At 37.8% G+C, this 19061-nt stretch overlaps 1 protein-coding gene across 1 annotated transcript in view; it reads right to left on the reverse strand.

The window, feature by feature from the left end:
- STAC (SH3 and cysteine rich domain) overlaps positions 1-19061 on the reverse strand; it is a 193610-nt gene that overhangs the window by 41325 nt on the left and 133224 nt on the right. The window contains exon 5 of the mRNA XM_075212630.1: positions 18000-18115. Coding sequence (XP_075068731.1) covers positions 18000-18115 — 116 coding nt within the window. The remainder of the gene's footprint in view (positions 1-17999; positions 18116-19061) is intronic.

Here is a 19061-nt window from a genome sequence, read left to right on the forward strand (position 1 = left end):
ATTTTGTGAGAAGGGACTTCAGATCAGTTGGAGACACACAGATTGCATTTGTGGCCAGGGGACTAATTTAAATTTTTAATAACCCTCATTCTGTAATAGCCACAGAATTGTACTATGTTTACCATAAAAATTATTTCAGTTTATTGCTATGGTTTTTGTCTGCAATCACAGCATAAAGCATTTGCTACTTTTTAATGGCTGTGGAAGGGGAGGGGTTTGAGCTTGAGGACCAATTAAAGCCTCAAGTTGTGAGTAGAACTATGGCGACCCAGAAAAATCGGGGTAGGGAATGGATATATTTGTAATATATGATAATGTAGTTTTAAAAGTAAATTCCACTTTTTTATAAACATTTTTTTTAAAGTATTCTCTCACCCCCGCCCATACTTAAATTATGTGGTCACTTTGTTTGTTCTGTTGCCGTGCCTGTGACATCAGGTGAAGGGCCTGAATGTTTGGTAGTCTGAAGTAGAACTTTCCTTCAGCTACTTTTTGCCAACAACAAAGTCCCAGTGCCAATAGCTATCAAGCTGAGACAATGAAACTTTACTGTACGAGAGCAGGGACAAAGCTAGAAATGTCTGTGCCCCATAGAAAATAATAATGGGGCCTACAATACAACATCTTAAAGTCATACCAACCACAATGTCTGCTCCATCCACAGTCTATATCCAATAGGGCAGAGTATTAATAGCATTAGTAGCAATCTGGCACATTAGTCTGAATTATATAAACAGTAAATTTATTGTTATGATTTTCAAAATCATAAAACTATCTGGCAAAAATTGCTATGAAGCCATATTAAATTTGTACTTTATGGCACATTTTTTCCACTTGGACAGGGTGAAGCCCTTGGTCAGAATCTTAAAGCATCACAATAAGAGTTAAGGTTAACAGAACACTCTGCTGATATCTACTCACAAATTGGACTCTATGCCAGAATGCCCCTGGAAGCAAATCAGCGCAGTGGAAGAGACCACCATAATTAAGGTAAAAGGGATGAGAATGTGATCAGATTACTTTTATTACTTTTGAAAAATTATCTGAATTACTTTTTAATCTGGAATAAGCCTTTATTAATGTGTGTTACAAACTGGAAATCAATCAGTTTCTCTGTAGACTGGGGAATTTAGAGTGCAAAATAGTGCATTTCATTGTTTGCTCAAACAGCAGAAATGCGTGAGGACAAACATACACCAGGGGGTAAATGTATGAATCTCCGGATTCTTCATCTCCGGCGTGTTCAGCCTCTTCAGCGCTTAAATTTAAAGCGGCGCTGCATTGTAAAGGGAAACTTCCCTTTACAATGCAGCGCCGCTTTAAATTTAAGCGCTGAAGAGGCTGAACACGCCGGAGATGAAGAATCCGGAGATTCATACATTTACCCCCATGTGTTGACCTACGTTTGAAGGTGTTTTCATTTATTTCAGTGGAAACATAAATGTTCATTGAACGGCTGTGTATAACACTTCCCCTTTACAAACAATGCAATATAAAGCATTTTAAATGTGTGTAAAAATGCCTGTAAGTACTACACAATACTTGAGTAATGTGCAGTACTTTCAGACAAGTGAGTCAAGGTGCGCTTCAGATGTACAAGGAATGATTGACAAATACAAAAAGGTGAAAATTCAGATTTAAGTGTAATTCAATAAATTAAACAATAAAACTGAATATTACATGGGATCTGACATTCCTCCTGACCCAACATGTCCCCAGATGGCTATGAGTCCAGTAAAGTACTACTGCTGAGGGAGGCCTTTCTTCAAACTGTGTGTTGTCCCTCCTCCATGAATTTCCCATATTCTGTTTGGAATAGACAAGTGATAAAAGCAGCAAGGAGAGTGTCAAATATAAGGGGCCCTACAAGTTTGGGTGGAATGTTAGACCTCAGGTAAGTAATATTCAGTGTTCTTGATTAACTTAGTGAACACTAGCCAAAACTACATTTTCAATTTTGGATGTAATTAGCATTTAATTAAGGCAAATGTTAATGTTCTTGCTCTCTACAAATTTCTGTCCACAAGTATATTTTACATATCTGTCACTCTTTGCAGGCTATATAAACGTTCACATAAAAGGATAGCGCAAGTAACATGCTTATATTTTGGTTATGCGTAGTGGGAGAGAAATAGGAAAAAGTCAACTCTTTACCTTTCTGTCTATAGTCATTTTTGCATAGTTCATTTTTATCCTTTTGAAGGCAATTTACAGTTATCATTCTTTTGGAACTGATGTATACATTTAAATGGATAAAATCCTCCTTTGAACCCCCAAATTTAATGTATTTATTATTTTTATCTTAGTCACAATTATCTTTTTATAGTGAAATATATTTATAAATCTGTATATATAATATCAAATCTACAAACAAAAACTTAAAAGAGCAAGTGCATAACTGTTACTGACATTCTAAATTTTATTAAGTTTATGTGTGTGTGTTTTATCATACTGTATTAGTACTGATGTAGCAGAGCTTAAACAGGGCCAACCATTAGGTGAACCTAGGGCTTTAGGGGGGTCCTAAAACACTAAACGAGTGACATAATCAGTGTTTTTAATATCCCCCATGGCAACACCACACTGAGCAGAGGTGCAGTAGCAGCTGTGAAACTGCCGCTCTGCTCTTCCGTGTTTGTGAGTTGCTGGGAGCATGGCTCTGGGCTATGATGCCACAGCACAGAACCACACTCCCAATCTGAGGAGCAGAAGTTGCACTCTATGAGGTGTGATCAAAATAAGTGGAGTTTTCAGGGTGGACATTGCAGTGGAGACTCATTACGTGCGGCTTTGTTGGTACTTAACTTCCAGATTAATTTCCCCATTAGGTGTTATAAGTAGAGCAGAACCAGCACCCCCATGTACATTACAGAATCTGGTTAGTACTATAAAAGCATAATAACCTGAAAGCATGATTCTAATAATGGTGATGTGTAAAAATTATAAAATGGCCAAATGTACTTTATGTGAGCTCTAACTTTGCGACATTGGGAGTTATTTTCTAAAAACATACAAAAGTGTCACTAACGGCAATTGATTTTCAATGATCTACTTCCAGATATAGGTTACTGCATACATTATATGCACATTTTAATAAATAACCCCATTGCATAATTTACATTCTTCCAAAGGATCAGATGACAAGTTAAATAAAATTATTTAACTATATTTCTCACTGCTTCTTACATGTCTGGATGTCATCTGTTAGTAGGATTCTATATTATGCAACCTTTAAATAGCAATTGACACCTACCATGACACAGCATGACAATGATTCCAATTGAGCAACCAATAATTGCTCTATCGCCCCCTCATTGCCAATTTGAATTACTAACAGGTGGATATTAATTATACAGTTCTGAACATCCAGTTCTGTCTGTCACCCCAACACCCCTTAGTTCATCTTATGTTCTAAATGCGGTAGTTGCCAAATCAAGCAGATTCAACCGTTCTGACAACTGTCTTGGGTCAGAATTAGATTAAACTTTTATCAGGTGAGTTGTCAGAAGAATGGTTAATGTGTAATAAAATGTATATCATATCATATTTAAAATTAAGCAATATGTGTTGTTATATTTACAAGCTAAGTGCTGCTAGTTTGCAGCCTGTTCATACCCTACAGTTTGAACTTCCTGAATAGGGTTGAAAAGTGTGTGACCCCACCCATTTGCAGCTCAGTAGGGACCTCAGTGTAGAGTTATGTTGTGTTCTGGTTGAGGCAGAGCAGAGGCAAAACAGGTGAGACAGAAGACCAGTTGGAGACCAGTGTTTCCACTTTTGGCTTTTTTCCTTGTACTTCCAGCTTTCCCACAGTGTTTCCACCGTGTTTTGCCATTTTATTCCATATCCCCACCGTCTTTTTGTCATTTTATTCCATTTTTTCAGGAAAAACAAGTCAAGACCAGGAAATCTGGCATTTGAATGTTGAAAAACTGTTAGCTCCAGACAGGAGATCAGGAGAGCTGCAGAATAAGGCTGGGTGCATACTACAGTTTTTTCAGCAGTAGTGTGTACACTGCAACAAGGAACGATTACATTCCAAAGCCCATTGTATCGTTGATCAAGTTTTTTAAACTGAACTAAAAATCTCATTCAATGAGGGAATGATATCATTCCAATTCTGCACTGTGTATGCACTCTGCAGAATTGGAACAACAATTTAGCATCACTTGTCACTGAAGGAGCTGGCGTCCGGGGGTCCAAATAGCATGGCAAAGTGAGCTGAATTAAGCATCCCGAGGGATAAACGCAGCTGCCCTGTGCTTGGGTGGTGCCTGCAGATTGATTTGAGTACCAGACATAGGCTTCCAGAGTCGTCAGAATCGCTGCTTGCTCACAGGTTTCCCTGATAACAAGGTTCCTGCATCCAGCTGTCCATCAGACATATGAATATATATCCCTCGGGCCTGTTGTGGCACGGTGCAGGAAGGTGAGCAGGTGACAGGGCTTTCCTTGGTTATTACTCTACATGGTGTAGGATGTGTTGCAAATATATCAATAGGCTTAAAAAATAATTGTCCAGTACCCAGAAAAGAAATGTAAAACAGGTGAAGTAACTATACTTATTACACCAGTGCACATTGCATTAAGTTCTGTGACACACCAACTCTGCAACAAGGAGTTGTCAGCCAAGGGTACGGACAAATCTGCACCAGTGCTCCATTTGTCCTCTGACTGCGTGAATCACATAGTAAAGTTTCCTGTGTTGCAGTGTCTGCATTGGCACTGAAAACTTCTGTACACAGTCCAACTTATCTGCTTAGGGAGCAGTGTTTTCAATTATGTGGTGCATTGTAGCTGCATTTTGATGCAGTATAACATACTCCATTTCGCCAGAACACTCAGGTACTCAGAAATTGTCCATGCACAAGAGCTAGGCAGGTTATTAGCACGGAGGCTCCATTCTGCGGAACACACTGTCATACACAAATTACCTCATTAGATTTCCTCAGTTTCATGAACTTTTTCACCTCTTACTTGCTGACAAGTGTCAAATCAAATACACTTGTTTAACCCTTGTGCTCCAGACGAACCAATGCATTCCAACTGACAAAGTTAAAAATTAAGCCATTTGGACAAGGAAAACAAACACACTATATCCATTAGATGGACTCCCGCTCTGTAGAAGGTTATTAAGACTTTACTACCAACAAGCTGAAAAGCCTCTAAGTTAAGTGTTTAGTAGCTCCTAAGATCTGAATGGCAGAATGAGAAGGAATTCATACTGCGGGAGTCTCTCTGCTTTGGAAGATTGCATTTATTGGTTTGCATGTGCTGTGTCTACCCACTGACACCATAACCCAGGACAGCTGTCATTTACAGCCAATGGTTATGAAGATGGAGAGCACAGATCTGAAGCTAATTGAGTATAGTGTGTACACATTAATTGGCAGAGTGATCGGGAATTCAGTTATTAGTAAAATTTCAAACAATATTATATCATTTGAAATTTGCTGTAGTGTGTACCCAGCCTAAGAGAGAGAGGTTACAGCCCAAGACATGGGATTGGATGGAAACAGGACGGAGTCTTGTCCCATGACAGCTGGATTTTGAGAGGAGATCAGGAAAGTCCTGTGATTGTGAGAGAGAGCCAAGACTGCTACAGTGGCCAGATGGAGACAGAAGGATGCCCTATCCCTGAATAGCTTTAACAATGCCAAGTGGTTACAATGGCTGACTGAGAAGGAATATGCTGCAGTGAAGTGCTTGTGTATGTTGTGTTATACCACTACAGAGTAAGTGGTAAGCAACTTAGATGTCATCATCATAAAGAGGGCTGAAGAAATGTGTTAGCACTCAATACATAAGCTAGGTTTCTTGTTTTCTTTAAGGCAGTATTATTTTGTTTTATGGTTGTTAATAATTTTTAAAGACAATTTATATCTCAAGCTCTGAATTATCCGGCAGAGACCGATATCTTCTATATAAACACTAATGACTGACCAAAAGACTGTTACCTTTGAGGCTAATCCAATCACAGTGTCTATTAGCAAGATAGTAACTCACTCTACATGTCTAAATTGTATCTAAAGGAACAGGGCCTGGCTGGCAGACTTTAGCCAGGGGTGCAAACAAACAGCACAGACCATTTAGTAGCAGCCCATCTTTAAAGGGTGGTTTTCAGTACAATATACATATCAATATAAAAAAAGAGGCTAGTTTAGTGTTGCTTAACCAGTGATACTTTATTATTATAAATTATAAATCTTAAATAATGAAAATAAATAATGCATCAAAAATCAAACCTCACTTTATATTGCAGTTTATTTTTTACATCTTCTCCTAACAGCATTTTTTTTTCACATCTGGTTGATTATAATGCGTTGTAAAGGTATAACACTATATAGCTATAAGATCACAACAATACTACAACTTGTAGTACAATATTCTATGAATGGGTGACGTGGCCGCATTGAGTAAAATGTGATGGGGCCATATATGCACGCAGGGCCTGATTAAGGGTTCTGGCCGCCCTAGGCTAATACGGCCGCAGCGACCCCCCCCCTCCTCCGAATATATAGGTGTATAGGAACACTCCTGAATATGAATGTTCAGGTGTATTCTCCAGCATTCAAATTTAGACAGATTGTGCCATTGTCTCTTACCTGTTCTTGCTCTTCTCTCTTGCAACTTTGTTATCCTCTCGCTGGCTTCTGGAAAGTTGGCGTCCTGTTTTGAAAATGCAAAAATGTATTATAATGCAAACCCTGAATGATTAGGCCCTTTAGTTAAAACAAAACACTCCATTATGGCCAGCTGGAAGGTCCCCATTGGACAGGCATATATAAGCAATATCTGAATATTTGTTGTCAATCAAATACAAACCTCTACCAGCCCCATCTCACTAATATTTAGTATTCTAGTGATTGCTGAGACCACCCATGTGACCACCACACAATCATGAGATTCTGCCCCCCAAAGCTGCTCTATTTTTTAAATACCCCCTGCAGCCATTTTCCTTAACCACAACCCCCCCACAGCCATTTTCCTTAACCCCTGCTGCAGCCATTTTCTTTACCTCCCACCCTGCATCCATCCCCCTTGCAGCTATTTTCCTTATCTCCACTCTGTAGCTATCCCCCCCGTCACATCAAAACTCCCCCAGTCACATATATCAGCCCCCCTCCTCTGCTCTCCTTCATACATATCAACCTCTCTCCCTCCCTATAGATTTTCATGGCAGCCCCCCCCTCCCACCCTATAGATTTGTATGACAGTCCCCCTCTCCCTCCCTATACATATGCATGACAGTCCCCCCTCTCCCTCCCTATAGATATGCAGGGTAGTCCCCCCCTCCCTATAGATATGCAGTGTAGTTCCCCCCTCCCTATAGATATGCAGGGTGGTTCCCCCCCTCCCTATAGATATGCAGGGTAGTCCCCCCCTCCCTATAGATATGCAGGGTAGTTCCCCCCCCTTCCTATAGATATGCAGGGTAGTTCCCCCCCTCCCTATAGATATGCAGGGCAGTTCCCCCCCTCCCTATAGATATGCAGGGCAGTTCCCCCCTTCACTTACCTGTAGTTGTGCCAGCGTCACTCCTCTCCTCAGATCAGCAGATAGGAAGTGAAGACGTCCTGCTTCCTGTCTGCTGCACAACAACAGGCAGCCTGGCGATTGGCTATGTGTTGCTAACCACTGACCACCAATGCTTTTGAGCGTCGAGCCCTCCACCCCCCCCCCGCGGCGACCCCCCCTCCCCCACCCCGAAAAAAAAAATGAATGAAGAAAAAAAAAGAAGAAAAAAAAGAATGAAAAAAATAAATAAATACCCGCAGCGCCGCACCCCCCAGGACCCAGCGCCCCAGGCTGCAGCCTGGTCAGCCTAGTGGTTGATCAGGCCCTGTATGCACGGATTGCATATGCTGCCTGCACTGCATTCCCACTGGACTACTAGGCAGCCCAAAATACATTTTTATTGTCCAAACCAGCACACCCTGTAAAGGAGGAAGTACCACCCTGTAGTGCAATAATAAGGCTTTTGATTTTGTATAATTCATAGAGGTAGAGTCTGTGTATATGTAATAATGTACCCCATATTGTGAGAAATAAAGATGCCAAGACTTTCAAAACAGATGTCATGTAATGTCTTTATTGAAGTGAGGAGGTTAATCCTTAAAAAAAAAGTGTCCCCTCTGCTGCAGTGAGATTTCTTACATTATGAATACACTTCGTTTATTGTCTACTATTTATGTGTATTGTGTGATACTTCAAATTAGCACTGCAAAATTCTTAAGATACTTGCAAGTCTGTATAGTACACAAAACGTGTACATTTGAGTCAGATATGCTACAAGCGTATCTTGCAGTATTGGGCACAACAACCAACACTTGCCCTGCTCCCCCAAAAGAATCCAAATCAATACTATATTTGCCAGCCTAGGATGCTGTTAGTAAAATCTGGGAGACAAAATGTGTGGGATTCCCCCCAACGAAAATGTTAATACCAGGGCTGATGGGACTATAGCAAGAAAACCTGCAGTGTGGAGTCACGACCATCAATAGACCAGTCAGCACAGAGCTGAATTCCCTAGAGTGATTGGGCCGCACAAAAAATGCTGGCCCACACACAGGAAAAAACAGACCCATACTGATAGTACTAGGTCTATTCCCACACCCCTGAGTGGTTGGGTGTGGGTTAATAAATATTTAAAACAATATAAAATCATTTAGCAATGGTGCAATGCTGATTCCTTACACTGTATGGGTATGCTGGCACTTGTAGTATGGCAAGTGCCAGCATACACATGGCTGCCAGGGCATGTTTGCAGCTTATAGAAATGTTAAAGAAAACACAAACAGTGTAGAATAAAATTATATTTATTCTAAACAAATACATACCCCATTCCTCTTTAACCCCTTTATTTTCTCACCTACTTCCACATTGGCACCCTGGAATCTACGGTAGCCATTATAGTAGGTACAGAAAATAATGAACCCCCATAGGACACCACTCAACATGATCAGTGAAGAACCCCACAAATCACTCATAACCGGCATTGTGATTATATTTGTTAGTTGGGAAAGTCCCATGCACTGAGGTCAGAGGCGGGGGGAGCCTGGGTTGCCTAATGAATAATCAGGCTATACTGCAATGTGATCTGTTATGTGATCTGTATATTTTCAGCTGGCAATGTGGTATATGCAATGTCGCTGTAATGTGACAATTGTTCTATGCTATATGACAATGTCAATGTTGCATGTGAAATTTTTGCCACTGTTCCAGCATTCAAGATGCAGAGAGCCTTACACGATTTCTGCCCTTTAGACTACTTTATTTAAAACCAGCATGAATATATTACATTTACATATTTATCTTAGAAATGACATATGACATATTTACCTTTTTTGTGAATATATCGCTAATGAAATTTATGGGACTCTAAATACTTGGGTGTGCCATTATTTCTTAAATACTACTATACATAAAACTGACTTCCCATCAGTGGACCTACCTATCTGCTATATTTAACTATGCAAGTAAGTTTTATTAAGGGAGGGTTATCTAAAATAAACAACCCTTTTCATTTCAGCACACAAAGCAAGTAGCATATGGCAGCTCCTTTTCATGTGAATAAATGAGTTGAATGCAGAAAAATAGGGTACTTGGTGTAGAGTGCTTTATGTCAATATGGTATAATGAGCATTTATGGAAAACTAGATTGGATTGAAATATGAAACATGCATTCCATTCAAATTTAGTGCTCAGGACATGTGTCCAAATGTTAAAGCTACTAATCTAAAATATAGTTGTTGTCAGTCCTTACAATGCATTATCTGTGTGTATCTAGCAAAACAAAAGCATGAGTTATTGGTTCATATTTTCATCATAACATTTAAACCTGCAACCCGACATTAAGGGTACCTCATTGTATGACATATATGCTTCAAAAATCAGATGCACTCACCTCCCAGGTATAAGGGCTTACATCTAACAAGGGTTGGTTTGTAAGCCACACCCAAGAAAGAAAGAAAGTAGGCAGTATTTTAACACAAAAGAGGACAGAAATAAGCCAGGGTTTGCTTATTCCCACACTATTCATGTATTATATGGGATTAACTGGCCTATTTCTTCTCTGTTTTTGTTTCTAAAATTACAAATAACTATCATTTAAGCACTTTACACTTAATATGCAAATGAGAATTCAGTCTTTGACAGAATGTTTGCATTTGTGTATGCATAAGTTTATGTATATGGTACCACACAGTATAAGCAAAATATATTTACCAAATGAGTTATATTTATAAAAAAAATATTTGCAAAATGATTTTGAGTTTGTCCAAAACATACAGTATAGATTTGGTACATCCTCCTTGATACATAATAAAAACTAACAAATATAACAAAAAATGATATATCTGCCTTTAGTAAAATGATACCGTAAACACCAGATTTATTATTATTATTATAATTATTATTATTAGTAGTAGTATATCAGTAGTAGTAATAGCAGTAGTAGTATCAACATACACTTCTGTTTCCTTCAAATAATGCATTTTATTTAGAAGTATACAGATATAATACAAGTATAAAGATACATTAAGGCAACCAGCAAACAGCTGTCAAACCCAATGCTATTAGCAAATACTGTGTAACAAAAGGAGAGTGGAACATTTACATATAAACATCTGTAAAATTACTGCTAGAAATTAAATATTGAAATGTCATAAGAAAACAATGTGACAACTGGCAAAAAACCTTTTAAAACTAAAAATATACCAAGCACATAGAAATACAGTAGTAATCATATAGATATACGTATAGATATACATAAAGAAAACAAACTCTGCTAAATCCACAAAACAACACACAAACATGAACTAATCTAGCAACTGAATGTCATGTTATTCAATGTTTCATAAGTCTGTATAATCATCTCAGGCATTTCTACCACAGAATGGTTGTATATGCCAATTCTGTGCTCATACAATTACTTACTAGCTCTAGATTGATGCCAATTTCATTACCCCTGCTTTCTTATATTTACTAAAAACAAATTATCTTGTTTTGTGATCTGAAATCTATGCAAATCACAAAACAAGATTGATAATTTCGCTGAACAATAGAAGTAAGCCCTACATGTTGGGCAACAGTTAAAAAGCCACTAAACCTAAATATAATTTGACATAATATGAAAATGTATTTTAAAACATTCACAAATAAGTATGTACAAGTTCTGCTGATCTTGCAGAACTTTAGATGTAGATTTGATTCTATTTAGTGCACACTTGCTATATAGTTAAATTAAAACCATTGCAGTTTATGAAATTTAGGGGGAGGGGATAAGAGTTATTAAAATTAGGTTTATTATGTTATTTTCAGACCCCCATACATCGGAATGTCTTTTATAAATACAAACTACAGAATGTATGAAACTACAACTAGCATATTTACATCAATAAATTAAAAATCAAACAGTATGGCCCCATCCCAAAAAACTCAACCAGTCCCAGCACTAGACAGCTTTTCCATTAAAATAGGGAGACCCATGAATGGGGGTCCATCTGCTATAGTGAAAGCCAACAATATCACAGTTAACTCTGGAAAAGCTTGTGATTCGCAAAGCAACTAATGACGCTCCTGGTCAATTCAGAGGTGGGTGCTCCTCTTGAGCAGTTACTTGTGACATCTATTATTTATTTATTTATTTTACTACAATTAACTGACAAGGAAAGAAAATCTCCCATTGCATCACGCAGGACAAGATGAAATCAACATTTTTTTTAAGAATAAAGTGATGACCAAGAGGTTTTTGGTGAGTTTTATTTTAATTAATCTTCAATTTAAAAGTGTCTATATTGCTATTATAATCAGTGGTCTTATGGACTCTTTACCATTATACTGAGACCACTGAGTTATCAAAGTTCCCATCTTTTTCATTACGACAGGGCCCCACGGAGCAGATCTTTTCACCACAGAGCTGGTACTCTCTATGCTGTTGTTTGTGCCCCCTCCTTTTTTTAGAGGCTCAAGCCCTAAGCTGATCACACTGGGGCTGTTTTCCACTATGATCAGAAGTTAGGTATGCACAGGAATATTGAGGCTATGCTGTAATGAAAGATGTTATGGAGTATATAGCTGGATAAAAAGCCAACAGGAAAAGCATAAACAATAAAGTAATAAAGGAATGAGTAATTGTCATAATTAAATGCAGGAGTTAATCAGTATTGAAGTAATACTGGAGCAGATTTTTCAGTCTTAGACAAGCAAGATAATAAACAATATCACTTGCAGCAATGCTCGCGCAGATTAACACAGAATCTAGTAAATCAATGCAAAACCTCTCTTTGTGTAATAGTGAAATATACAATATCTCTTGAAGTTACACTGGACCAGATTATACAGTCTTTAGGCAAGACACGTTAATGCACAATGTATCCTGATGCAAGGCTGGCACAGATTAACATTGAGGCCAGTAATCACTGCAAAGTTCCTCTTTGTGTAACAGTGAAATAAATAATATCACATGAAGTTATACTGAACAAGATTATGCAGTCCTTGGCAAGGCAAGATAATGCACAATGTCTCTTGAAGCAATGCTGGTGCAGATTAGCAAAGAGACCAGTAATCACTGTGAAGCCATTCTAGAGAACAAAGGATAGTTATTGCAGTCTGTGCCTGTGGATTCTGAGTTGAGGTAGATGTAGACCAACAGACAGGAGCCAGGAGACAAACAGAAACAGACATGAATGATTCAACCAGATATCTGGAGCCCAATATCAACAGAGCAAGAACCCAGCAGATTTGTATGATGCAATCTAGACATCAGAATTCAAATGAATGCAGAACTAGGAACAAATGCAAGGTCAGGAACAAACTAGGGCAAGATAAACTGGACAAGATACAGGAGTCAGAAGGCATGATTGTCCAACGCTTTCCGTCACTATCACTGGCCAGTTATAAAGGCAGGAGAGGACTTTCAATAGTGCAGCTCACCAATCAGCTATTCAGGAAAGGCAGACATGCACAGCCGCACAGAACTAATTGAAAACAAGGATATAGAGAACAGTTCTTCTGAGGGAGACACACTTACACAGCAGCTCAGATTTGATAGAAAACAAGATGCAGGGAACAACCAGCTGAATCCTAACACTGGGGGTCCCTACACTGCTGGGAACCCTGTTATAGTGAACACTAGCCCAGGCTGTATTATGCTGCTGTTGGTCTGTAGGATAGTACGATTTTAGAGGAGCCACATTACCCAATTTTTTCATTATGTATTACAATTTACACAGACTCCAGTCAAACTGGAGCCAATCTGCTTGCATTGAGTCAAGGGAATAATAATTTTGTTCACTTTGATAGGTACATGGCTTAAAACGCCTGTGATTTAAGCAATCTCACCTATTAGAATCATGTCTAAAATATTTTACTTTTTTACTATGGTTTTTAAAGCTGATGCTTCATACATTGTGTAGGTTGTATCTTGGCCAATCTTAATGTTTTAATCAAAACTGACATTGTGTTTGGAGCTATGACAGTTTTGGCCTGTGATAAATTGCACATTACATAGCATGAAAACTGCAAACAACAGTTCAGTAATTCCCGCCCACACACAGAACTTTATGCTCAGAGAGACTTGCTGCAGTGCCTTTTATATACTAAGTGAAAAGAAGTCAGGTGTGCACAGAAAATAATGCTCTCCCATAAGAACACTCATTTTTCAAGTAACTTCAGATATTAAAAGTTACTTAAATGTTTATTTCTATATAAATTAATATCTGTTATTAATAGCTATTTTATCTAAAGGCACTTGTGTTTAAGTTAAGTGGTCCTGTAAATGTAAACTATGCTATATATGTATTTATTTGATTCTACTCTCCTGGGAAACCCAAACGTTAACAATATTCGATTTATAGTTAAACTTAAAGGTGCCCGGTTTGCTTATGAGCAAAGATGCATCTGTATTTTGAGCTGCATGCACCTTAATATATGTGTAACTTTAAATCTATTGTCTAGAGCATCTGGAGTAAAGATGCAACAATCCTCATCATCAACTGCATACCTCTCATAGACAACATATTTCAAGATCCATATAACTCAATGCTCTATGTTACACTTGAAAGTTAAAACCCCTCTGCACTTGGAGAAGTGAATCATAAGTTATACGCATGAGCAGTGCATGCATTTTTTTTAATCAAAATTACATGTTTACATTGTGTAAATGCATTTACATACAACTCTAAAGCATGTCCACAATGGCTATAAAGACCTGAATAATTTAAAGTTGAATCTGGCATATTCTGCGATTTTTGTGGAAAAGAAAACAGCCTTTAAGCAGTTATAAACTATACATTTGGAAAATTTTGATTGTCCCTTGATTTGGAATAATACGATTCTAATTATTTAATGTAAACTGAAACTATCATGAAAATATGATTAAACATGATTATCCATTCTACATTGTGTTCAATCAAAACTACTTAAACTATGCAATTGTAATTATTTAGATTTTTTGTTGATCTGTTTTATAGGTTTTAAGTTCGTCTTACTTTTTCAGTATGGTACTTTGAATATCTGGTTTGTATATCTTTACAGCCTGTATGTGTGGCTTTTTCTATCAATGCAATTAAAACGCTAATTATTATTTCCTAGTTAGTACTAGTAAATACTAACTATTCTTATGATTTTAAGTATTACTTTTAAATTACCAAACAAAATGCCGTACAGCCCCAGTGAGTACCATTGTGATGGATTATAGTGTTTAAAACATTAAGTACATTTGTGGAAAGTCCCAGCAAGCCCTATAGATCTATAAGCACCAGCATGCCCATTGTTGCCAGAGGCAGAGCCAGTGTCAGGGATCATTGGTACATGTATTTTTACAAACTAACCTAATAGCAAAAAAAAAAACCACATACACACCAAATGTTTGAATCTTTTATTTGACATAAATACTGACCCACATGCCTTGTTTTTCACATTATTACTCATCTAAATCAATGAGGAATCTCCTTTTCTTCCATCCTCATGTAATTCAATAGAACGTTTTTTTTCTTTAAAGAAAACTTTAACGAGAGATGTGAGCATGGGAAAACTACTCTGGTTGGTCAATGGTCTTTGAATTAACTTAATTGGCCAAGCGCAAGCGTACCCAAACAGGTGAACTAAGCTGTCATGGCTTGCTGAGACTTGTAGTTCCACAATCTTAAAGTTTTAAACACTATAATCCAGTACTCTCACACCTCTGCCCTAAGGTGCCAGAAGGAGTCCCATTAAGATCAAGCACGGGAATGGATTCACCAGAGGGTCTGCACATTTTGTTTTGTAGGCCCATTATATTTTGACTAGGAAATTTGGCACTGTGTTGACCAGCCTGAGGAACCCACACTCGAGTCTCCCTATTACAGTCATAACCAGGCCATTCTATAGCCCTGGTGCTGTTTCTCATTTGGACGTTTCCGGGGGAAGATGCACATTTTTATTCATTATCCTTTTTTTTCACAATTACTATTTTACAGTGACTATCATTAACATCACCACATTTCTTTACACCCGAAGAGAGCCACAAAAGATTTGCCTCTGGACATGTGTCATACTCTAAATACAGTTAAGTCTAGCACGGTGATCTGCAGCTCCAAGCATAGGGGACAGTAAGTTTAAGTTACATATAATTTAGAATTCCACTTTGATCTACTAAGCAAAATCAATGTCTGCAGCCCAGATTTGGACTTGCATCTAACTTAAAATCAAACCCAAAGTGTTCATATAGCCCAGACAATAAACAGTTAACCTATGAATTGTTAACCAAGCTAATGCATTACCATCCAGTCACTATATTATAGTAATATTGTTCTCTATAGACACTGAAAACTGTGACAGCAGAATAAATATGACAACAAAGCTCTCACCCAAAAACTACAAACTGAACAAGAGTGACAGTAAACCAAAAGAAGGAAATGTAATCAAAGCTATGCATTATTTTAATAATGAACTGTATGGCATTTTTATACAAAGATTATATCTTTTCACAAAAATAGTATTATGATGATGATGATTAAGATTTTCTTTAGATGAATACTGATTGATCCTGTTATCTTTAATGTGATGAGTATGCACAGCCATTAAATTAAATTTATTGGAAGGCAGAGCTTCACCCTGGCGCCAGTGACTATTGTATTGTATCTTCTCTCTGTATTAAACTAGAGTAAAAACTTGTGTTTGGGCTTTGAATAAGACCGTTTACAGAGTATTGCCTTAGTCATACTTTTGTTTCATTTATTTTCTTACATGGTTTGAATTATTTAGAGCAGGGGTGTCCAACCTTTTAGCTTCCCTGGGCCACATTGGAAGACGACGAGTTGGTTTGGGCCGCACATAAAATACACTAACACTAACGATAGCTAATCATCGAAAAAACCATAGAAAACATAGTTAACATATTAAACTTACTTGGAAATGAAGTTAGTAAGAGTTAGGAAACCTGTTGCAGAATCATTATTAAAGCAGTAGTCCCATTTCCAGCTACAATTTAACTTACCTGCATCTGCCCCTTAGTGGGGTTCGGGGAATTAAATGCCAAAAACTTTTTTTACCTCTCTTTCTGCAACCATGATTCATTTTTTTTATTGGCCAGTTTGAAATGGTCACCGATATAGGTAGCATCAGGAGGACTAATAGAAATCTACAGAGATCTAAAGATAGGGTGGTGGGAAAAATGGCTCATGGAGCAGCCTCCGATGAGGGTAACAGTGGGTGAAATTTTCACCCTACTCAGCACTGCACATTTAAAATGGTTTAAAATATAAAAAATACAATTATCTCTTAATATTTATATACATACAGAGAACACAGCTAGTTCATAATTGCATGGTGCAGAAAGTCCAAATTCAGAGTAACAACAATAAGATACTGGATAATCTTTCACTGCTGCTGATAGTTCGCGCGGGTGACTCCTCTGTGCTGCGCTACGCAATGGATGTCGGGTGTGATGACGTCACCCCTGACATTCACTGCGAGCACCACATGGAGGAGGAGACCAGGGAGGGAGCCGGAGCGCCAGCTGACGTGACCGCAAGGTATTTTTTTTTTTTTTTTGCAGGATTTTTTTTTTCAACACTGCCCCCTTGCCACAACCAAAACTCCTGCTGGGCCACATTTACAGGCATGCTGGGCCGCATGCCTGTAACAACCATGTGGACAACCATGATTTAGAGTATTATACATATACAAAACATTGCAACAGTAAAACAATTAAACCTACTGGAGCTAATTATCTAACAAATGTTGAGAAATACTGTAGAGCCACACTTTATAGTGTGCCTGTAAAGGAGGCCACATCAAAATACTTTCTATGCAATGACCTTGTGATATAATGGATACATTAACCTCAAAACATGGCCACGTCAATGTATCGTTAAGAAACAAAAGCACATTCACACACTATTATCTGTTTTATTTTTTTTATTTAATTACTATGCATTTACCCTTCGGCTATAAAGCTAACAAAAAACCGAATAAATATTTAAGCTAGCGTTGATAAGCATATGAAGGGCAGCTAAACTAGGCCTGCAATTCAAAATAAAAACTACAACAGTGTTACTAAAGCACCAAATGAGCAAATGACTAATTTATACAGCTAACTGTGATTAATAGCTTTTCACTCCTGTGCCCAAATTTACAAATGTCAGGGAGTACTCTTCCTTTTTAAGCTACTAGAATGTCTGCTGAACCTCTCTCCCACACATACTTGAGATGTGGCATTAATAAAACGCTGGCTACCCTGGTGTTATACAATCAAGACTATTTTGTAAGGCCAAAAAATATTTTCTTATATGTCCTGCTTGTATAAATTCAAGTGTATCAGTAAGCTAGTAAATATAGAATGCAATCAGAAAGTTTAAAGGTCACCTATAAAATCAGCAACTTTTTGGTATATAAAGATTGTTTTTCTAAAACTACACTGGCCATAGTATACAATTCTTTTAGATTAAGCAGAAGATAACAGATGGCAAGATGCAGCAGTAACAACAGTAACATTAATTAAAACAAACTATTACAGAGCTCCTATTGGGCGATTCGGACCCACTTCCAGAGCTGCTCTTCTTGTTTTTCTGTGCCAAAGAGGTCCCAAACCTCAGGGTTTCATACACAGGGTCGACTTTGTTACCACATGCTGAAAAATACAAAATACATTTTGACAATTAGATGCATTTTTAGTTTCTTTTTGTACAATATTTATCAAAATATCTTTTATAAACAGTCACATTAGGCACAGTGCTATGGGTGGCATGTATGAAAACTGTTCCAGCGATAGATATAGCAAAAATAATGTTGCCCAAAGCGAACAATAAAATTCTATTTATAGTGTGTCTAGTATAGTTGCCACAAACATCTGATTGGTTGTTTTAGGTTATAGCACCTTTCTTCACAGTTACCCATGGAAGAGTCTTCATAAATGTCCCCAGGTTTATTAACTACAACACAGTACAGTGTAATACAGTATATTTAACATTTTAAAAAACAAATAAAATTAACAAATTACCTGAATTAATGTATACATGAAATATGTAGAAATGGAAGCCACAGCAGGCTTATTTCAAGGACATTGCTAGTTGTGATTGGAATATTACACTTTTACACACAAGGAAGAAGGACCATTTAATTTAAAGAGTAAAAAGTGCAACTGCCTGGGCATCATTTTATTTAAAGGGCAAGAGGAGCATTTGCCTGGGCACTATCAGACTAATAATGATATTGGCTTGTAGTGGTCGGTGTCCTGTTTAAGATTAGTGCTCACTTTTCATTAATGAAATTATTATTTTTATATTGTTGTCAGAGCCACTGCTTCAATCAGGTCAGGTGAGAGCTTTATCCCACCACTCCTCCTGGCCGTGCATAAGCCACTCTCACTCCTCAGTCATCAGCAGAAGTTACAGCTTCAACAAGCAATAAAAGCAGGAGAAGGTGCATGGTGATGTAACTCACAGTGCTTGTCCTCTTGCAGTCTATGTGACAAAAGTGATGACTGACATATATCTCCTTTGGTTCCTAAGTAACCGATTGTAGGACAAAAAGCTGAATGATGTAGATCACCACAGTTTTCCATGTGTAATGTGAAA

The sequence above is a fragment of the Mixophyes fleayi genome, chromosome 5, assembly GCF_038048845.1.
Source record: "Mixophyes fleayi isolate aMixFle1 chromosome 5, aMixFle1.hap1, whole genome shotgun sequence".
In the NCBI taxonomy this organism is placed as follows: Eukaryota; Metazoa; Chordata; class Amphibia; order Anura; family Limnodynastidae; genus Mixophyes; species Mixophyes fleayi.